The 24,283-nt window shown below is 34.3% G+C and overlaps 1 protein-coding gene across 1 annotated transcript in view; it reads left to right on the top strand.

The window, feature by feature from the left end:
• The window catches only part of Arhgap15 (Rho GTPase activating protein 15), a 644,233-nt gene that overhangs the window by 107,696 nt on the left and 512,254 nt on the right, over positions 1 to 24,283 (top strand). The window contains exon 6 of the mRNA XM_070023631.1: positions 15,111 to 15,200. Coding sequence (XP_069879732.1) covers positions 15,111 to 15,200 — 90 coding nt within the window. The remainder of the gene's footprint in view (positions 1 to 15,110; positions 15,201 to 24,283) is intronic.

Below are 24,283 nucleotides of genomic sequence, written 5' to 3'. Positions count from 1 at the left end.
TATTGTTTCTTATGTATTTATGAGGTTAATTTTTTGTTGCTTTGTATGTCCCTCCCCCACGGTATAACCGCTGTTGTCACTGTATTTGATGTTGGTATAATCTGGGGAGGGGAAGGGAAAAAACAAATAGTTTAAGTAAGGATACGGGTGGACCCATTGCAACAATGAGATGTAAAAGGGGCCATGTGAAAAACGAACTTTGCAACTTTGGCGGGTGCAGGGAGGAGGGCGGGGGTGAGTGTAGTCGTGGAGATGGAAGGGCAGGGATGGTAGGGGAAAAACCAAGGAGGCGGCTACAATACTTGATAAGAAATGTACTCATTACCTCGCTCATGTAATTGTAACCCCTCTGTACGAATTTTCACAATAAAAAACTTATTTAAAAAAAAGGCAAAGGAGCACCATAGTTTCTGTTTGTGTCCTTCAAAGAGGACATTATTGTATAGCCAATCAGCTATTGATATCATTTCATAACAGAAAGGACATTGTGAAACACCACCCAAAGAAACAAGAAAAAAATTTCAGGATAAAAATCTTCTCTACAAGAAAAGAACTCACCTACCTTTGCATCTATCTCTATACATATGATCTTCATTGTTGGCTTCACCGCAAAACAGAACAGGATTGTTTCAGATTGGCTGCTGAATAAGTAATTGAAATCTGCTGGTTTCTCCAGATACACATTTCCTAGTTACTTATTATCTTATATTTTAAAACAAAGTACAGAAACCATCTTTAATAAAACAGAGAACAAGTCCATATGTAATTTAAGATATTCACCAATCAGGGCTGGGAAGGGGGCTCAGTGGTAGAGCGCTTGCCTTGCATGCGCGAGGCCCTGGGTTCAATTCCTCAGCACCACATAAGCAGAAAAAAAAAGAAGCCGGAAGTAGCGCTGTGAGTCAAGTGATAGATAGAGCGCTAGCCTTTAGCTGAAGAGCTGAGGGACAGCGCCCAGGCCCAGAGTTCAGGCCAACAACCGTAGCCCCTCCACCCCCCAAAAAAAGATATTCACCAATCACCTAAATTAGCAGAGGTCAGGCTGCATTCTGCCAACTCTCCAGCAGCCTCAGCCCTGTAAGCTGTCTCTCTGTTACCATAACTTCTCTTTCTGCCCCAGAGTCAGACATTAACCTACATCTTGTTCATTATTTTATTGCCTTCAAGGATTATTTTCCCATCTCTGTATATCTTATTAAAATTCAGTTTAGTATATCTTACATGATTGCATATGTTTGTTTATTTTTTTCTGTTTCTGGCTTCTTTGGCTAAGTGTTTCTTTTTCTGTTCTCTAATGTTTATCCTTCCATCTATTTCTCAACTAGTTTTGAAGTGATATGCTTCTTTTCTGCTCTGTTAGTTGCTAGCATAGAACTACAACATTGATACATATCAGAGGATGAATATTCTCGAATATTTTCCTCCTTTGTAAGGTATCACCTTAGAATATTTTAAATATATTGATCCACCTAGTAATGTATATGTCATTAATGCCTAGTATTTTAATTCTGCCTTGTTAACTCTGTAAGACATCATATGTTCTCTTAAACAGAGACAAGTTTGATTAATACGTGCATGATATCTGCAAGGTTCTTTGCTATTTATTTCTTCCCATATCTTTGATTTGACTTCTAGAATCACAGTTCCTTTTAGGTAGTGTATATTCTGAGTATATTTTTGAAAATTGACAATTTGTGAAGAGAACCCATCTCAGAGTCTGAATTGAAAAAGTCTCTATTTTCACTTGGAAAAATAAGTTCCCTTTAGGAATAAAACTTAGTGGTGAAAAGTCATCAAAACTATCATTTCAAGCTGGGCACCAATGGCTTATGTCTATAATCTTAGATACTCTGGCTGAGATCATAGGATTATGTTTTGAAGCCAGACCAATTAGAAAGCTTTGTGAGATTCTTATCTTCAACTAACCACTAGAAAGGTAGAAGCAGAGCTGTGGCTCAAGTGGTAGAGCAAAGACAGTGATGAGGCATTGAAATCAAGCCTCAGGACCTGCACGATAAAAAATATATACATATATATTTAATTTTATTGGCCTCTATCATCTGTCCTGCAATAAAAATGTCACTGTGAGGATGGATAATTGATGCTTTCTCCTCCAAATATTCTTCTCATTACTTTATTTAACACATTTATGCTAAACTACACCCGAATATGAACTTACTTTTATTTATCCTGCCCATATTGTTGCGACCTAAAGAATAGTTTATTATTATCATTAATATACTTTAGAAATAATTTATCTTTTCAAAAGTAGCCTGTTTTCTCTCACTTCCTTTTAAGCCCATGTGTAGTTAAACCTCTATTAAAAAATGTTCTCATTATATCTTCCAAATATTTTCACATTCTTTTTTGTTATATTTTTGTTTTTTTCTGGGAAGAATTAAATTTATCCTTTATTATTTTAGAGTTCTTAAATCAATCTCCTTACATAATTAACATTGTTTCTAATGATATTAGGATTCTCATCTGTAGAAATTATTTTCTTTATAAATGTATTATATCTTCTGATATACTTAATCATTTCCTCAAAATGTTTTCAAAATTGTATTTAATTTTGGTAAAATTAGGAGGCTCAGTTGTCTGAGAATGTGGACCTCATGATTCTAGCACTTGAAGTCCTGGTCAATTTGTTTCCTACTCAAGTTTTATGTTTCCTAGCTGATGACTATTTGGCAATGTGATAACCATTGTGACTGAAACATTACTACCAAAGGTTACTAGGCATCTCGGGTAACTGTTTCCCACCACAGAGGGTTTTCTTTTTTGCTCAGAGTTTTGGTAATATTCTCAGTGACCAATTATTGCAGATCAATCTATAAAATTCTTTGGCTGCATCTTCATGGCTACAGATAAACTTTAACATCTCAAGGACAAAGTTATTCTTTAAGCACTGACCCTCTATCCCTCAATTATTGTTTCATCTTTTATGTTATCACATTGTATTTCATAAGATTCCTTGGGATTGGAGAAAAATAAGTTCAGTATTGGTTTTCCCTTATCCCTTTTCCATTTGTAAAACCTTGGGCCAAGACCTTCTTTCATTCTAATGTGGGGTTGATTGAACAAATATATAATCTAAATAAATGACTTCGGTGGAAAAAAAATATGCTTAAGTTGCTTTCCCTCTAGGTTCAGATTCACATCTCATTAAAAAAAATATCCTGGCAGTCTTCACTCTCTTTTTAAACTTTGAATTATTCTGAGGTACTTCTCAAAAGCAATCCTTTATCCAGCACGTTTTATTGTTTTCATTGGGAAAGTTGATCCAAATAACATAACTTCTCATTACTATCTACCTCACTTTGATTTAAGTATGCATTTGGTTAATCAAGTTTGTGCTATTTATATAAGCCTTGGTGGGGAAAAGACTTCATAAGAATATGTATTGAATCCTACAATGAACAGCTTGCTCGTTAGGGCTACATATAAGGCATAAAGATATAATCAAGATACAGTCTTTGCCTTATGCCAAAAAATAGAACAAAATGAAATGACAGAGTTTTGTTTTTGTTTTTATTTCTGTATTTTTTTTATAAGATTTCAATAAGGAAAGCACACATCTGTGAAAGATTTGAATTAGGCCTTGAAGGATGGTTATAATTTCAGTATGTGGAGGTTTGTGGGCAAGGAGCACTGGGGAATGATAAACATGAACAAATGACTGAGAATGAGCAGAGTATGTGTGTAACAAAGAGAAATGAACTTCAGTTCAGTTGGAAGATAGGATAATAGAAGCCTTAAGGAGCATGCCAAGAGCTGAGATTGGCCTCCGGGGGTAAATGTTCAGTAAATTATGCTGGTATTCCCCAGGTGTCTTTCTCCTAGAATAATCTAACATCATTTCTGTTGTTGTTGTTAAAAAGAAACATACTGCATATCAGTGTGTGTAATATATTTTAAGAATTAGGCCTATGGCTGGTCCCGAGCAAGTGAGAAACTTTACTCTCCTAGACTCACAGCTTCCTCCCATTCAGTGCAATAAAAACTTTTGCTTCAAAAGCCCATTGTTATTTGTTTTGTTGGTCCTTGACAAGTCCTAAAGAAGAATTGTCAGTTTGATTTATCCTTTTGGCTTTGCCCCATGCCACTAGCCTTTCTTAGATATACTTACTTATTTTAGTATCTGAAGTATTTCAATGGGCTCTGGTACTTCAACTGCAATTTATCTCCGAGGTACCTGCTGTTTTGTGATTTGCTTGACGTGCAGGGTGAACATACATGACTTTTATTCATGGGACATTATAAATTTGTATTTCTAGTTAAACAAAACCATTGATAGTTTGTCTTATGGAGAAGAGGCTCATTAATTTAGATAATCCATTTACTTATTCATTTTATTAACAGTCAACAACCCCTAGCAAGTATCACAAAAGAAATTCAGTTGGATAATATATGAATCCTAGTCTCAGGATACTTTTGATAGGATAAAGATGACAGAAATGTATTGTATAAATTATTATGACAATTTTATTTAAAATTACTATTTTATCATTATATATAATAATTTATTATATATTAGTTATATAATAATAAACTGCTCATAATAACAGTTTATTTTATTTATTATATCATATATTATATTGTTATAATAAACTTAGTAAAGTAATGAAAATATAAGAAAACATAGTTATACAAAAGATTTAGGTATGAGTTCTTTTTTTAGATAAACTAGTATATTCTCAAAATTTTATTCAGCAAGCTCTTTAGTTAAGCCATCAAAGTACGTATTCTAAAAGACACAAAACCAAAGAAAACACAGACCCTTTCCTTAAAGGTCTAAGAACAAAGTCATCTATAGTTTTCCCAGAAAGAAAAGTCATAAATGGAGTCATCAATGCACATAAAAGGAAAAAGGACATTGGTATTTGTCCTAGAATGCAACAGAGACCTGGGCTGGTTTGATGGTATCTCAGAGAGAAGATCAATTGCTTCCAGCTGACAAGGATTCTAAATATATTCAGAGAGAGAGTACATTTGGGTGTTTTTGAAATTTGAATAGTATTTTGATGCAGAAATGGGGGGAAAGACATTTTATGTATCAATAAAAGCATAAGCAATGGTAAAATATGTGAAACTAATTCCTTAATTGATTTGTTTATTTTACAGAGATCTATTAATCTCTTGCCTTCCTCCATACTCTAAGTGCTAGTTGTGCTCCTGAAAACATTTTAATGGAGGCTCCCTGAGGCCTAAAGTGATTGTGCACCATTCCAGACTACATTGTGTTTCTTCTACATGATGCTAGGGAGCAATGCCTGTGAAAGACTTTCTTCCTTCCTATTTTTCTCCCTCCCTCCTTCTTAGCTTCCTTTGTTTCTTTTAGCATAACAAACTTTGAACTCAGGGCCTACCCCTGCTAAGCAAGTCCATTGGTATTTGTCATGGACACCGGTATTTGTCCTACAATACATATACAATCATTGAATCTTGCTCCTAGCCCCTTTATGGTTACTTATTGTCTGATAGTGTCTTGTGTTTTGTTGTCTGATCCAGCCTTAATCTTGATCCTCCTGTACCTTTGCATTTATGCCTTCTGTGTATCTAGGATTGCAGCTTGCATCACCATGCCTGGAGCTTCATTTTTTATTTTTTTGTCGGTCATGGGGCCTGAAGTCTGGTACTGGGCACTGTCCAACAGCTCTTCAACTCAAGGCTAGCGCTCTACCACCTGAGCCACAGTGCCACTTCCGGCTTTTTTTTTCCTTTTACTTTATGTGGTGCTGAGTAATCGAACCCAGGGCCTCAGGCATGCAAGGCAAGCGCTCTACCACTGAGCCACCTTCCCAGCCCCAAGAACATTTAAAATATATGCTTCTTACAATATTCAAGTACTCAATACATTATCGTATGCTCATATGTCATGCAATAGATTGTCAGAATGTAGTCTTCATATCTAAGTGAAAGTGTACTCTATACACAGTATCTTACCACACCCTACCTCCTATACCTAAGCCTTGCTTATGTTATTCTCTACTTAGATTTATTATTGTTGTTGTTTTTTTCATTTTGCTTGGTAAGGTTTTATTTTTACTTCTAATGATACAAAACTTGTCTAAGACTTTAAAAAAATTAATAACTTTTCAAAACCCCTATTAGCTATATCTTTGAAAAGAAAAACAGAATAGCATAAAATGTACCATTAAAATAAGTTGTTTATATTTTTCTAATTTTCTTATTGTGTGAATAATGAACACAAGCAATAATGTTATCCAATACTCAGTCACTGTAGTATAGCTTTAACAGTAAAAATGAACTTATATATACAAGTATAAAGTGATGTGATTTAAGAAGAAGATGAAAATAATTTCAATCAAAAAGTTGTTTGTGAATTATTGACTATTTTATACAAAACAAATATGATTTTATCATTGTAGAATATCAAATCCTTATAGAAACCCCTGTTCAAGGTGATCATGAAAAATTGGCAGAAAACAACAAATATACCAGTCTTAACATACTGAATGTACTGTACTTCTCAGCTTGCTTTTGCAAAGTCAGTGTGATTAGCACTGCAAAGGATAAGGGTAGTTCTAGATTGCATCATCATGTTGCTTCTTCATACATTTAATAGTTAGAAAAATATTATTGTTAGAAAAATATTAGAATCTGGAGGGTAGTAGGTAGCAGTAAAATTAAGACAAAAGGGAAATGAATCGGACCATATTATTAACATAAAGTTTGTAAGAAAAAAGAAATGCAGTGATCAATATTACTATAAATGAGGCCAAGTTCTCTGGTTATCATTTTTTCAAGATTTTACCATGCATTACAGTAAATTCTGCATCTTATGTAATTTTTAATAAGCACAAAAATCTATGAAATTGATAGGATGCTGCATAGATGGATAATAGCTTACAGATCCTCAATAAGCCTTACCTTAGGCTCTTTCAGAAAACTATTTTAATTATGAAGCTTGACTCTGTGGTTTATCATTTTGGTCAATGTAATGCAACTGTTTTAGTGCTTGCATTTCATTAAAATTAAATGAATTTTACCCTCGCAATGCACTTTTTAAGATTTACAGAATGTAAGTATTTGGTGATTTAAAAAATCCAGTGCTGAATTGGAATGTTCTGGGAAGAAGTAAATCATACAGGGTAGATAGAAGGATTTTCAATGAGAAAAAAACAGCTAGAGCTATCAACCTCATATTCTATTTGCTGCTATCTCCCATGGTTATCTCAACTATATTATAGAGTGCTAAGTATAGCTACTTCCTAGTACTATATGTAACAAAAATTGATGCAATGTGCTTGGCATAGAACAAACCTTACAATTCTCAAATACATTTATTTATTGTAATACATTTTACTCATTTCATATATTTTAATATTTTATTTTATAATATAATTTTATTTTAACAATTTTAAATTTTATTTTATATATTTGTTGTGCTTATTTTTATTTATATGTATTTATTTGTTATTTATCAACTACCTTATTTTAGAGCATAGTAGTTAAGAGTAGGGGCAGATGAAAAAAAGGTAAACATGGGAATCTGTATGTACTTTAAAGACCTTTATCCCCAAAATGCCTTTCATCATTTTTGCTAACATTTTGATGTCAAGAATAAATAACTGATTCCATTTGGATGGAGATAAAAGGATAGAAAAAAATGGAGTCTCACGCTGTTGAACTGCTTTACAATTACAGCTTAAGGCATTCAAAATAACCACAAATTTTAATGAAAACTTATTCATCTCCGACACATAGAAACTAAAATCAGGTGTCTGGACTTTGGGTGGGAAAAAAAAAAGCCTGACAGATTGTCATTCTTATCTCAGAGATACAAATCCAAGGTATAGAGTTAAGTCAAAAAGAAGAGAGTCAGGGAATGTCAAGAAGTAGCACTAGGGATGTGATGTAATGCTAATGTCAGCCATGAAGAAATAGAGGGGACCACAGGATAGATGGACTACAGACTTTGGAATCTGTAAACAGACTACCTGGAGAAGACTCAAAGCATTTGTGAAACTCTGGAAATGAAAAGTCAGAAAGGAATTTATTGGCCATGTGTTTCTTCCTAATGTCCTGCTTCTCTGTTCTGGATTTGGCTCATCCCTCAGTGTTATCATTCACTCACCTTATATAGGCTCTGGCCCATCCCTGGGAGACAACTCAGAAAGCCCAATTTCATACTCTACAGAGTGATATTTCACCCAAATGTAGTATCAAAGGATGGAGTAAAAATTCTCACCTATGCTTTGACAGCTTAGAAGGAAGCTTAACATTCCAAAAAGGTGACTAGACCTTCCTGACAAAGGACTCCATGGCTTAAGCAGATCTGCAGAAGGAACTGATGGAGAGGACAGGAGTGTAAATAGATCTGCAGGAGGAACTGATGTAAATCGAAACATAGAAAGGCACCTGAAACATGAAAAAATGTGCTCAACATATTCACCTTGCAAAATCAATGTAAGTGCAAAACAGTATCCGTGCACAATAAAAGGAAACCAAGTAGTATCTGTTATAATCTAGCAATCATAAGTGTCTCACTTCTTAAAAAGGTGATAATATTTTCTTCTCCAAAAATAAAGAAAAAGTGCATGACATTCTAGTGTCCTAAATCACTAGCAAAGTTTATCTTTTCTGGAAATGTGGTTTGATTTGGTCATGCAATATCCTGAGAAATTTCACTGTAGAAACAATTTTAGTTATTATTAACATCATTTATATTCATATACATAAAACCCACATCTTATAATCAAAGTATCCTCTTCTATGTTGACAGGGGCCATACTTTAGACATTAATAAGATCAGGTATCCATTCAGCACTCTTTCCTAAATCATTTTGCTCAAATGAGACTCTATAAGTGAGTTTTGCCCTCTCCATGAACAATTTTCAAGAATCAAAACGAGTTATATGATAAAACTTAATTCTTCTAAATAGATTTTATGTTTCATGATTCAAAATGAGGACAATCTGAGTCCATATTCTGAAACAGCAATTAATCCAAAATAAAAAAATGGTAGCTAATAATCTATCTAAAAAATTGAGTTTTATCTTTAAAAAACACATCTAGCAATAAGAAAGAACAAATGGTTTTTTATTTGCTACTTACATATATACTGCATCTTCATCACAGAAAATACCATCATCAAAAGTATATCTGGCCTTTCATAGTTCCTTAATAAACATTAAAAGATGTCCCAATTATCCCATGAAAATAGAAAACTAAACTAAATGTTTAATCTATGTACAAAAAAATTGTATAGAGAATATTCTGTCTGCTCTGGTTGGAGAAATATAATGTTGAACTAATAAAAGTAATAAAAATCAGAAGTAGATAATAAGGTCTTAGGATGATTTTTTTTCTGACTTCCCTTTGCTCCAAGAAAAAGATGCTTTTATGTTTAATTGTACAAATTCAGTAACTTTGAAATAATCCTATTTAAATATTTTAAAAAGCAGACATTTCTATTTTAACTTTGCCACAGAAGATACAGGATATATACATTCTCAGATTTAAATCCATATTTGGTCAATTTTTAAAAGTATATTTTTGTAATTATGTTTGAGATGATCTCTTGGCACCAGGCAGTTCATTAGCAGAATTTTACTTACGTTTTGTCGCTGTAGAATCAGAAATATGTTTTCTATTAAAGGATTCTTTAATTTCAAGCTTCTGGAATAAAATCTTGATTGTCTTCCAAATAAATTTTATAACTTTTCTGAACTACATTTCCAATGTTTAACACTTAAAAACTCCAAGTTTCCTTTTAATACGTTCTTCTTCAAGTTGTTTATTCCAGCTTGTATCTTCCTACCTGAGCTTTATGAACATGAAGTACTGGCCAGGATCATATTTACACAGTGCTCTGTCTCCTTATCTTAGTTTCCCTTTGTTGCAGCAGCTTTATTCAGTTTTTCTGTTATACTTTAAAATTCAGCCCAAATCTTTATCATTTGATTTGATATTGGACTTTAAGATCAGTCACAACCTAACTTCAGGATAAACAGAAAAGTTGTGCTTTAAATTCTGTGTGCTTCTGAACTTTAATTACTTATTGTAGTGGGTTGAATATGGATTATTCTCATTATAAAGGTAAGTAGTAGCTGTATGTAGCATTTTGAAAGTTGTTATTGCTACAGCATGGCTGGTGAGGGAAAAATGAAGGAATGAATAGAATTGAAATAATTGATAAGAAATGAAGAGAAGCAGCCAATACACCTGTGGTTACAGTAGAAATGATGTGAGACCTGTACTTGAGGGGGGAAAAAAATCAAAGATAGTTTGTGGGAAAGTTTTTATTGGCCACTGAAGAAAGAACTAGAAGAAATCTGGTAAGAAAAAAATAGGAGCTCAAATAAGGTTAACGTCACAGGAAAAATAGGATAAAGCCAGTTTGGAGATTAGGATTTGTGAAACTTTTGAGGGAAGAAAGAAGTCAAGATATTCTCAGATTAAGTGGGTAAATGAATAATTACACAAGACAAGCAAGATAGATAAGGGGAAAGGAGGATAATCACTGATATGTCTGAGCCACAGTCTGTTGTAGTTATAAAAGTAAGATTTCTCTGCCATTGAAAGGAAAATGTTACAGGTGATGGAGCAGAATCAAGGACAAACTGAAACTGTGAGCTGTGAGAAATAAGGAAGACAGTTAATGTTTGCAGAGTAGAGTGGGGAAGAAAATTCAGGGAAAGAAGCAGAGAAGACAGGAAGAATTGAAAGAGAACATGTCTTCCTAGCAAAGGACCAAGAGCAGTTTACAGAAAAGGGCCAAGAAGTTCTAATGCTGTAAGTAGAAAGGATAACAGATGATTTTTGACGGCCTTAATGATTAAGTCCTATTAGATTATTTAGGAATATGGACATAAGCCTCATACTATAAGGAAATTCTGGAAAGTCAGCAGACATGAAAGTGTGAATGCAAAAATACTGACTTATCTGGCAATGAATAAAAGAAATCAGGGAGACCAAGAGAATGAATTTGTGGAGCTGTTGCTATTTTTCTTCAAATATGTTATGACTAACTACAAACTGAAGTCCATAGTCCTTTTGACATTGGGAGAAAATAGGAGAAAAAGGACAACTGGGAGAAGAAATTGATGAAATTAAGAACAAGAGAGGAATAAACTTTGAGTCATTGCCTCTTCTTCTGAGGCAAAGGAGCAAGTCCCATGAGTCATTTATGCAGTTCATGGCACTGGCAGGCCAGGCAATGTCAATGCTGATAGAGGCCCTTGCCACACTTAGGAGTGGAAGGTTAGCTAGGTAAAACAGACTCACAGATTCTGAGGACTGAAGAGAAAGGAGAAAACGGTGACACACAGGAAAAAAACAAAAATAAAACAAAACAAAAAAACCTGAAAATGAAAACTCTTATTTGTGGACTAGAGAAGAACACTGCTTCTTGTGTGGATTAGTAAAAATGAAGTAAGGAGGTCAAGTCTGTCTGGCCCGAGCCATAGTGGCCAGATGGTGGATGTTAGGTTTTAGCATCTTGTTTTCATGCTGAGGAAAGGAAAGGCCTGGCTCATCACCTACCTCCCAGGTGATGGGCGTGCCAGGATCCCTGGAGGCAGGGGCCACACTTGGCTAATAGGTTACTGAATCTGTCAGTCCAGTGCCTGAGAATGGGGATTTCCTGCGGCCCCGCCCCTTGTCGGTCCCTGTTTATGGGACCAGCCCAGCCCCCGTTACACCATGCCACTTGTCTCCATGATCCTGTTCTATGTCCTGTCTCCTGGCTCATTTCTGCTATCATGGCGTCCTAATTCACCTCTCCATCGGAGTTGAATTGGCTTGTTGGTATTGTTGGTATTATTTTTGTTCTTTTTTTCCTGTCTAGCATGTTTCCTAGCTATGTTATGTGTATTTGGGGGCTTTAGGCCTTTGTAATAAGGGGCTGCCTGCAGCCCAACTGTATAATAATATTTCATATTCCAAAATGTAGCTTCTGGGATGATGCACCTTATAACAAAAGGGAAGGTTGAATATCCAGAGATGGTGTGCATTGTGTTGTGTTCAAGTCCTTGGGGACTTGGAGTGAGAGAATAGTGAATTTATACCTCAGCTTATATCCATCCTAAATGCATAGCCTTAGATAATGCACATGTTTAAGGTTGTTTGTTTCCTGAATTTCTTCATATGTGACTTGAAGGAAACAGTACTAGCATCACAAAAGTGTCAGCACTCATCAAAACTTATATTTATTCACTGGTGAATTTTTTTTATATTTATTCACTGGTGCATTTTGACCATACATAGTAACTATGATCCCAAGGGATCTATAATCTCTGTGTACCAGAACCAAACCATATGATGGGGGGGATACAAAAGGCTTTTTACCATTGGTAGAGAGTTACCATGAGGAAACAGAGAAAGTGACCAGGTACTAAAAAACGTTGCTAACCAGAATCAAAGACCTACTGAAAAAATAACCATTATCTCTGATATTGCTATCCTGAGAAGTCAAAGGATATTTTTTCCGAAGTAGGAAATTTGAGGTAGACTACTAGAAGGATAGATAGATAAGATAAAGTAACATTAGAAAACCATGAAGGTGGAAGAGGTAGTTGAAGTGACTGTTGAATTAAGGACATAGATTTCTATCTGAAAAGAAGTAGAGCCAGGAAGATCTTAGGAGCCTGGGAGATGATCAGAGGGTGATCATTTCAATAACAACAAACAAAAAGAGAACAGGATGAGAGTGAGAAGAATTCAGAAGGAGGGATTTGACAGATGAGAAGCATAGAAAAAATTGCTGAAGAGGGGGTGAATACATGAGCTCACTAAAAGTGTGTGTGAGGACAAGTCATGGAGAAGGTGTTCTGGGGAGACCAGAAATGATAAGTGGAATTTGGATTGGGACGAACTTGAGCCATGTGCCAAAGCCATGTGATTTAGCATATGATACTGATCAGACCATTTAGAGATTGGTAGGTAAATTATAAGTTTAGGTTACTTTTTATGCATAGATTCCCTCTACCTAGACATCATGAATGTAAGTTTGTAGATTCTTAAAGATACCCTAATATGGAACTCTAATAACATGTTTTTAGAGTCAAGATTTTCCTTAGCTCTGTGTCCAGCATACAGTGTAACAAATGTATTGATACATGGAAGCTGGGCAATAAAGGTTTATTGAATGGTTACTTGAAATCCCACCTTTCAGTCCAGCCATACATTAAAAGTGTTATCACACTTCCATATCACTAAATACTTAATTCTTTAAAGGTCACAAATAATAATTGTTGTAAATTGGAAATGTTAAGACACTCAATGCCTTTCTTTTTTAATTTTAATGTTATTGTCAAGGTGATGTACATAGAGGTTACAGTTACATACGTAAAGTAGTGAGTACATTTATCAAACTTGTCGCCTCCTCCTTCATTTTTCTCCCACTTTCCCTCCCCCAAATTGTACAGATCATTGCCAACATATTGTCTGTTGCATTGGTTGCTCCTTTGTCCTTTGTCTTGCCATTTTAATATTCTCTTTCCCATCCCTAATTCAGATGAACATACATATATATATGTGTGTATATATATATATGTATACACACACACACATATATATATATATAATATATATATATATATATATATATATATATATATATATAATACCCCAGGTACCAAAATCAAATACAGTGACAACAGGAGATAAATGACAGGGGGAAAGGACATAAAAGAAAAAAGAAATAAAGCAGTACATTAAAAACAACAACAACAGCAAAACCTGTGGTGTCGATATCTCGGAGTTCCTTTTGCTTAGCATCATCTTATATTGTCATATGTACATAGCTATTGAGCTATTCTGCTCATCCTCTTATATACTTTTCAATACCTTTCTTTCAAAGAACAAAAGTTAATTGCATTTTGATAGTTTTCTCCATTCATGGATTCAACAAATACTCATCAAATAGTTAGTATGTACCTGCTACTCTTCCATATATTCAGGAAAGGAAGGAAAGAGAGGCAAGTGAAGCCCTTGCTTTGGAAGCTGAATTCTACTGGGACAAATATTAACAGTTATGATAAAATATTATATATTTACATGTGTATGATCATTTCAGTGAGGAATGAAATTAAAAATCAAGAAGTGAAGAGAAAAGAACTTGGAGTGCTGGAGCAGCTCTTTCACTTAAGACAGTCTTAAAAGACTCGAGACAAGGTGACCTTGGCTAGGAGCAGACAGATAAAGAATCAGCTATGTAGGATAAAATATCTCAGGTGCAGATAACATAAAAGATCAAGTGTAGCAAAGAAAGACCAAAGCAAATCAATATACCTGTCTTAAATTCTACCAAGAAAGCTATAGCTTTCCCTAAATTCTTACATTTCTTCATGTGTATGATCATAATGTCTACTGTATTTTCAAAGATTTATATTTGGTTAAAAATAGATTTTGAAATGGGAGGTGAGGCTCAGGTTTGTAATTCCAGATACCTGGGAGACAGATATTGAGAGTTTGAGCCTAGTCAGGCAAAAAGTTAACAATACCTCCATATCAAGCAATAAACCAGACATCGTGGATTGTGTCTGTGATAATAACCTGCACATGAGGGATATGTAGGATGTTCATTACCTGAATGAAATTGAAAGATCCTACCTGAAAAAATAACTGAACAAAAAAGATCTGGGAGGATGGCTTAGGTTGTGAGCCTCAAAAGCACAGTGGGCCAGATTTTAAATAACTTTGTTAATGTCCCTGAGCTAGAAACCTGCCATACCTATTTCTATTCCATTATGAGCCATGCTTTCCTTTGACTTTTTGATCTTGTATGTTAAAATGCCTTTGCTACATGAGCCATTGAATATCAATATTCCATAGCATATGGAATATTCTATCGTTCATGGAATTTAGCATTTCCCTAACATTATTTCCAACCTACTCATATTTTAAATATTAGATTTTCTAATTACCTGTAACAGATGAAGTACTTCTAATTGTAAAGAGTTAAAATTATAAAGTCTCAAGTAAAAATTCCCACAAATTACATTCCTCTTTGGAAGAAAAAGAAAAAAGAGAGGCTTTGTATCATAAATATGTATAACTTCTAACTCAATAAACTCTTATTTTCTCTGACATGCATCCCCAATGATGTGTGCTTTTTATCCTTATTTCATTTTTGTTTACAGAAAACTGGACACAAACCAGAAAGTGTGGATTTGCGTGGAGCACAGATTGAATGGGCCAAGGAAAAATCAAGCAGAAAGAACGTCTTTCAGGTAAGAATGTTACATATATTCAATTTATTCCTATTCCCTCTAAAGCCGAGCTCTCTTGGGTAATCAAAATAAGACTACCTTCTTGTGATGTTTTCTTGTGCATGAACTTGTTGTCTGAAGGTCGTTATGAAAGACTGACTCCTCTTGCTGGTTGAATCTGTGGTTTGTTTGTTTTTCCCTGGTGTTGGATTGCTATCTAAACACAAAATATATGTTTTATATTGACTACTTTTACATATAAGTCATTGATGTTTGCAATGCCTTTGATAGCTGTTTGAGGTTGCAACTTAGAATGTTTTATTTAAATATATTTAATGTACAACTTTCAAACATATACAAATTAAAGTTCACTAATGACATGCTACTTTCAATTATTGCCATCCCTGGGTTCCATTCATTTGTCAGTGCAAATAAGGGGAAATGAGAGCAATGAACAACTATTGAAAATGGATTTTTAACTGCATATTTTGAGGTTTGGGGGGAAAGAATCACTCTTATTAATAATTACAATATTGAAAGGAATGAATCAGATAAAATCCTTAGAATTAATTGGGAATTTTAGTGTTTTCACTTATGAGGTGACCAAAATCACATAATTTTTGTATGGCTTGTTTTTGGCAATTAACATCACATTTTTTATTATAGAAACTGGTCTTTTTGACTTTTAGATGTAGTTTATATTTTCAAATTAGCTAATAATCTTCTGGTTGTATGTGGAAATTTATACCACTTAGTAGGCAAAAGAGGTAAGTTATTATACATTATTTAAACTTTAAAGTCTCTTAAGGGAAAGTTTGTCCTTGCAAAAAGTCAACTCTTTTTAATAAAAGCTTGCAGACATAGCTATGTGCAATCTTATCTTTTAGAGCAATAATGAGAGCAATTTTTTTAACCTATACTTCTTCTGGAACTGTAGAATTTGTTTTCTGGTATGAATTGTTTTTCTCCAGATGCTAATAAAGGTATATTCAAATATTTTGGGCTCATTCACATTTAAAAAGAGAAAATTTTCAACACATTCTAGTACGAGTTTCATCCTACATATATGTGCAGATGTTTCCTCCAAAATACAGAGAGGATGTATATGTATTTAATACATAGAATTACTGTTCCTCAGTTAAAAATATTTTTTCAAAGAAAAAGGGAAGGAGGAGGAACAGAATAAGAATGAAAGAGAGAAAGAAAAGGAGACAGATTGAAAATCTGGCTAGCAAACACACAGATATAAGTAAATAAATAGTATTGGTTAGAATGAGGCTTTAGAAAAATCATATGAGAGAAATATCTTTTGAAAATTTTCTGCCATAAATGATAATACTTACAGTCTATAATTCTATCCTCTATGATAACCTGGATGATCAGATAAACCAAGTTGACCAAACCATTTGTATTTGTATTATAATAATTCGATTTGTAAAATAAAAGACATTTTCATTTAATATTAATGACATGGGACATAATGCCTGAACAATAGAAACTCCAAGAGGTAGTTAATTCTTTCAAATTTTTCCTGTTAACCACGGAAAGGTTTAAGAAGATCACAAACGATGTTGATTGTCAACTAGGTGATAAAAAAATAGTAATGTATAATAATGAGCATGTATATATACTTAAAATGCCTGTAATTATGTTACACATCATACTAAGCTTTACTGAATATTAGCAGTCTACTCTTGGATTTGTTCACTTTGTTTTTGTGTTAATATATGTACTTATTAAGGATATTAAAATTTTTTCTCACTTTTGACAATTTTGTAAAGGAGGAAATCTTGCCAGCTGATTTTATTTTTAATGTACAACATTGGGCACTAGTGTTCTGACATATGTATTATGTATTTATGCCTACATATATACATATTTGCATGCATGTGTGCATATATGTATATATGTGTGTAAATGCATATGTATACATTATTTTGCATCATTTAGAGAATTGGGGTTATAAGGATATTGTGGATGACAAAACTAAAGAAAGATTCAAGTTTCATTTTCTGCTTTCATTCTGTCATAGTGAGATCTTTACTTCACTTTACTAATCCATAGATACTGAAGATGACAGTAAGCCTTTTGAAAGGAACAATATAAATAGCTTTTATAGTTCTCATCACAAAAAGGCATAGAGAAGCATTTTGCAGACAGCTAAGCCTAGATGACTTGCATCAATATTTGATTAGATACATTAGCTGGTCTAACTCTCAAATGATCAGAATAAACATGATTATATCTCAAAAACATGCTATTAAGGCATGCATGAATCTGAGTGTGTATGTGTGTATGTGTGTGTGGGGGGGGTGTGCACTTGTGCGTGTGCGTGAGTGCGTGCAAGGGTTTCATTACCTAAAGAATAATGAAGTATTTCTTCTGACTGAAAGCAACCAGCATTGCTTCCGCTGCTGGCCCACATCAGAAATAGCTTTAGAATTTCAAGTTTGAATTAGGCTTGGTGTTCAATCTCAGACTATGAATTATAGATTACAGAGAGCAAATGACTATTGAGATTTTTAGTTAAAGAAAAATCAAAGAAGAGCAAAATTAGAAATAATTTAAAATTTGAAATCTGTCTTTTAAAAGTTGATGGATTAGCAATCACATAGCCCATAATTACAATGTCTGTAAAAGAGCCTAACTTGAAATGAATAAGAAAACAAACAAAAATGGTGAGTTTATGGGATAACCTTGACAGTTGAAGAATGCATTTGTGAAATGTTAAAGAAATGGGAAGCTTTCATTTAGTTTATCTGTGGGTATACGGTGTTTGGACATTTGACTTGTTTATTTTTTCTTCATACTCAAAGTCACATTCCTTTCTACGCAAATTCCTATCACATACTTCTTGTTGACTCAATTTTACTTGAAATGTACATGGTGACATTACAGTCATAACACAGAAAGTATTGTTATTATTGAACAATTGTTGGTAAATCAAAATTATGCCTTTTGCTGAACTCAAGAATATCTGCTTATTGTATAAAAAGAATCAGTTGCCTAATTGAAACAATGTAATAAGTAATTCATTTTAAATATGGATTTCTATGATCAAATACATGACTTTACATATATGTGCTAAAATATGTTCATATATTTATATATACTTATTCATAGCATGTGCATGTGCATATGTATCTGTCCTTATACAATCAAATGGCTTACTTTTAGGAATACAGTGAGCATTTACACACACACACACACACACACACACACACAGATGTGCTTAAAAAAGTGGTACTAATTCTAAGTTAAATTAGCAAATGTTCATTGCTGGTAACTTTTGTTTAATTCTGCAGACAGCATAATAGTCAAGGACCATCACAAGTTTGATGTAGCTTGAGAAAACATTTAACAACTGAGTGATTTGTAATGAACTGTGGTACGAGTTTTCTTAGTTAAGAGCCAATGCTTGGTCTTCATCGGGGAAAGGAGGAATAAAAAGATTTATGTTCCAATCACATGTTTTAAACATTCCTGTTAAGTGCTAGTTTGCTCTTTGGTGTTTAGCCTGAAATTTAAAGCACTAGGATTAAAAGGATTACAACATAATCTTAAGTAATCCTAAATGCCATTTACAGAGAGATAGTTGTAATAACTAAATAAAATCATGTTAAAGGATGGAGTATTGTCAGGCAGCAGGCATAACGTGAGTGATTATGTTATTATCATAACCAGGTGACTGTCACCTTCCTCCTCTTCTTCTTCTCTAGCTGCCTTAGACATTTAGGAAGGCTTTCAACATGAAATTGCAAGCAGAACATGGTTGCATTTTCATTAAAAACAAAGCAGATTTTTTTCTGGCTTCAATACATTCTGGTTTCAAAACAAGAAAAATTTTATTTAGGTTTTGTTGCTTCCAGTGAATGTAAGAGAAAAGTTAGGAATTTTTGCAATGGGGGTAGATGATTCATGACATGACACTCTGCAGAAGAATAAGGAAAGCCCAGAGCATTCCCCAATTTCCAAGGGGATACACTGTTAATATATGAATTTAAATATTCTTTATTTCTGTCATAGAAATTGACTTCTTGGTGCCTGATACTGAACTGAAGACCTCATAGTTGTTTTCCTGGCTTGCTATGCTGATACTCTAATCCAGATTCTGTTAGTTGTTTGGAGGTGAAGTTTTATAAACTTCTCTTCTTGACTGGCTTCGGATTATCAATTTCCAGATCACAGACTCCTATACAGCTAGGACTATAGGCATGAGTCACTAGCAGCCAGCTGTAAATTAGTTTTGTCTTTGAAAGAAAGCATCAAAAACAACAAAGCCAGCCAAGGTAGGAAATACATGAGACTTTAACTGTAATTAGTCAGTGAAAAACCAGACGTGAAACTATGGACCAATTGATAGAGTTATAGCTTTGAGCAAAAAATGCTCAGGGTAAGTGCCCTGAGTTCAAGCTGCAAGACCAACACAAAAATACAAAGAAGAAGGAGGAGAAGGAGAAGGAGAAGATATGACATATTTTCTTAGTTCTTTCAGTATAAGGTAACAATTATTCATTGAAAATAATTAATTCATTTTTATTATAAAGACCTATATTTTTTTCAGAACCAAGAAGGGTGGATAAGATGTAGTTTTTCTGAGTTACATTCCAAATAAAATTTTATAAAATTTTTCTTGTGAAAATACATTGGATTCATCTATAGATTATATGTAAATTGGATAAACCTAACAATGATGACTAATTAGGAATATATCAATTGTCTATTGGAAAGGCAAGAGAAAGATCAACCAAGGAAGTAAATCTGTCCATTTAATTCCTATGATCAATTCATAACCTCAAAAATGTAGTGGTCAAATTTCCAGATTTTCATATTCTTTTTTAATACAAAAGCATATCTTTGGAGACAAGTTTTGTTCCTTGAGAGTAAGAAAATGTTAGAATAGGTTACTCATTATTCATACTACTGTTCTGACCTCAGATGAATTCTCTGGCTATATGTATATTAAACATATTCATGTAATATTTTCCATGGATATACATTACAGTAAAACATAATTTGATTGCTCTTCCTGATCTGAATGTCTTAGCTTAAAATGCTTAAGTACTACTTAAGTGTATTAATGTGAATATAATTTAATAACATCTTGGAAAATGCTATTTAAAACCAAGAGGAAAACTACTTGTATTTTGCTTTTATCCATTTCTTTGTGTTAAAAGTGATGGTTAAAATAAACCTGTGCTTGCATCAATTTTTCCTTTCATTTTTTAATGCTTGTAGTTGACTGAATGCAAAATGATGAGTCCTCACATCATACATGCATTGGTTTTCAAACTGTTTTCACTTTAGAGAATTAGTAGCTGTGTCTGAAAAGGCATGGCATTAAAAAATGAACCAAAGAAGCATTCATGTCTAATACAGTTTTGGGCTTTTTTTTCTTTCTTTTTTTTTTGCTTTATAGCTTATCCTCAATTATTTTATCTTCCTATTAGCTATCTACCCATCATTTGAAAGGTAGAGAGAGATACCGAGCCCATGAGTCTGAGAATCAGCATTTCAGTTTTTCCTTTGTGGATTGTAACTTTATGTAAAACCAGTAGAGGATTATTCCTCCAATTTATAGTTTGTTACACTGAGAGAAAGTGATAATAAGCTTTACCTCATCTGCCTTTACTCAGTGTTAAAGGCTAAAACAAAGGGATTCTTTGATGTATTTTAAAACTACTACCTAGCAGTGATTTTAAGATAAATATACCTATGTCTCATTATTGATATACTAACTACATGATCATGCAACATTTTGAGGGAAATTCCAGGTGTGGATTTCAGAAATTCTGAGATGAAGGAGATAGGTGTCCTGAAAATGGAAATCCAGCATTTCTGAGTACTTCAGCTCTTTCCAGTTTTCTGAATTTAGAAAGTAAGCTTAATATACCATGTAAAAATGTTTTAACTCATTGGGTAACAAAATAGCCTCAAATTTTATTTCTAGTGTTTCGTTCTCTGACATAGTACAATATCTAAGTTAATTAACTAATGGCTTATCCACATTAATGCTTTAAGGAAGATATTTTTTCCCTTGAAGTTGCTAGGAAGTTAATAACATCAACTTGGGAAAGATAACTTGGAAGCCCGGTGCCAGAAGCTCATGCCTGTAATCCTAGCTATTCAGGAGGCTGAGATCTGAGGGTCATGGTTCAAAGCCAGCTGGGGGATAAGAGGTCCGTGAGACTCTTATCTCCAAAAAAAAAAAAAACTACTCAGAAAAGGCCATCAACGGTGCTGTGACTCAAGTGGTAGAGTGCTAGCCTTGAGCACAAAGAGGCTCAGGAACACTGCCCGGCCCTAAGTTCCAGCCCCAGGTCCAGCAAAAAAAAAAAAAAGGAAAGAAAGAAAAAAGATAACTTGGAGATTAGTCCAGATGAGTATGCCACCACATAAAAGAGAGAAGCTGGGTGTGGTGGTTTATGCTTATGCTTCCAGAAAATCAAGAGGATCACAGTCCAAGGCCAATCAGGCAAAAAGTCAGCAAGACAAAAGGCAAGTGTGGTGGCAAATCCCAGAAATAAGGGGAGTCCTTCGGTAGGAGGATCATGGTCTGAGACTAGCCCAAGAAGAAAATGAAGACACTTTTTGAAAATAATTAATGTAAAAAATGGCTAGAGGTATGGGTCCAGCCACAGAGCTACTGCTTTGCAAGCACATTCAAAGTCCATATTGCCAAGATAGAATGAGAGACAGAGAGAGAGAGAGAGAGAGAGAGAGAGAGAGAGAGAGAGAGAGAGAGAGAGAGAGACAGAGACAGAGACAGAGACAGAGACAGAGACAGAGAGAGAGACAGAGAGAGAGACAGAGAGAGAGAGAGACAGAGAGACAGAGAGACAGAGAGACAGAGAGAGACAGAGAGAGAGAGAATGGGGACACATTCTAATCATCTACTAAGATAACATATTAAGACAATAAATGTTTTCCAAATTGGGGAAAATACATTTAACTATTTTCCTGATTTAGAGACTTCACTTTCATGAAGATTGCACATAGACTTTTTATGAGGAAAGGACTTGATTTAAAGTAAGGCTTTGATATGGAAATAAGAATGTCAGAGATTATACAACTGACTCCAAAAATTGTAAGTAAGGCTTTGATTTAGGAATAACACTGCCAGAGATTATACAACTGACTCCAAAAATGATAGCCAGGAACCAAAACCAAAACTTATTTGAAGACTCTAGAACATGTTAGGCTTTGACTAACGAAAGGAAATGCAGGAGTGAGGAGAATGGAAAAAGCAATCTCCTCAGATGACAATCATAATCATATCTGTTGGTGCAGCATATGAGACTAGGGAAACAAAACTTTTTGTTTGGTTGTTTGGTTTATTTTTTTTTTTTGACTAGGGAGACAAAATCTTTTTTTAACAGATTAAACTATGGGAAATAGTAATTGTTTTAACAGCATACAGACATGTCAATGACTAACTCATATAAATACTAATTAAGTATATTTGGGGGGATACCAATGTTTTGTTGATTAGGGATTTTGTGCTGGTCTTGGGTGTTGGTGAGGATGTGGCTCATTTGCATAACTTCACCCTTCCTCTACCAAGGGCCGCCTACTAACTCAATCTGTTTCTCTTTGAACTAGCATCACAACAGAATGAAACTAGATGACAATAAAGATTGTCTATATATTAGCTCCAAATTAGCTTTAAAATTATAAAGTGACACAAAAAATAGATCAAAATATAAAAATAAAAGAAAAATGTGGACTTGCTTCATCAGCCTTTAACATCTGAGCAAAAAAGTGGTTGCAAACAGCCTAGTGAACGTGCATTGCCGCTCTGCCCACTGCTTCTCCTGGACCAGATGGCTGTATGTGATACAGATACGGAGCTATGTGTTCAGAATACATTCTGAGTGTCCGTTTGGCACTAGACTAACTGACCCACTCTTCATCTGACATTGTGCAGTGAGTCCCATGCTCTCAGGAAACACACTGTCATTCTTGATGTCTTGGTAGAGCACATGTGATATGTCTCTGTGTCATGCATGGGCTCCGATGGCTAATGGTGAAGTTTCTCTATGTTCATAAACCCGGAGAGAGACTAGCCAGCAGCATGGGACTGAACTGAAGTAGTAAGTAATAAGTCATGTGACTCCCATCTTAGGAAGTACAGAATGTATTACACTGATTAGGCAAGTCAACACTCAAACCAAAGGGACTCTTTTCCATATCAATTTACAAATTTCTATTTTATATTTGTAAAACGAAGCAATGAGGTTTACTTCAGGCTGAATAGGATGTTTTTAAATAAGAAACAAATCTATCCCAGAAAGGGGGAATGGCTTAATTCCTAAAGCTGGAAAATAATAAAGAGCACCAATAAATGGTGCGCCATTTCCAGCTTATCCATAAGGAGGAGGCAGGATGCAATAAAACAATGCTTTAGGATAGCACAGGATCACTAGCAAACAAATAGCTAGTGCCTTCATTCTTTCAAAATGAGGAGTTTTAGAAACACCATGTAATAAGCCTAGACCTGAAGGTAAGAGAATATACACATGTATTTATACACACACATATATATACACATATTTTCATTCATTCAGATGTTTATATATCACAAATCACTGAGCAGGAGAAAATCAGGACAGTACTGAGTAAAACTCTGAAACCTCGGAGCAATACTTAAGCAGGATATGAAAATAACAAACCATGCATCCATAAATAAAGGCCCAAAATGAAGTCAAGAAGAGACAGTAGTGAGTTAATGCTGAAAAGAAAATGTCAGCACTCACACTATGCTAGAAAAAGCTACTTGTCAAATCTCTACATAGGGTCTTTCAATTTTTGCATGAAGCATGCTTCTAAAAATTCAGTAGAAAATAAACATTCCAAAGCAAGTAGATAAACACTGAAAGACAGTGAGGGATTCTTGCTTGAAAGGTAAAGAGATAAGGATGTTGTTCATTTATCTTTACAAAACTGGATGTTGATGGGCTGTAATCCTAGCTAATCTGGAGGCTTACCTCTGAGGGTGGAGGTTGAAAGCCAAACTGTATAGGATAGCCTAAAGAAATCTTATCTCCAATGAACCAGCAAAAAGCCAGAAGTGAAGCTGTGATTCAAGTAGTAGAGTGCTAGCC

The sequence above is a fragment of the Dipodomys merriami genome, unplaced genomic scaffold (assembly GCF_024711535.1).
Source record: "Dipodomys merriami isolate MVZ:Mamm:240054 unplaced genomic scaffold, mDipMer1.0.p SCAF_1, whole genome shotgun sequence".
NCBI lineage: Eukaryota > Metazoa > Chordata > Mammalia > Rodentia > Heteromyidae > Dipodomys > Dipodomys merriami.
The sequence above is the reverse complement of the archived record's forward strand: the minus strand, read 5'-3'. Positions and strand labels throughout refer to the sequence as shown.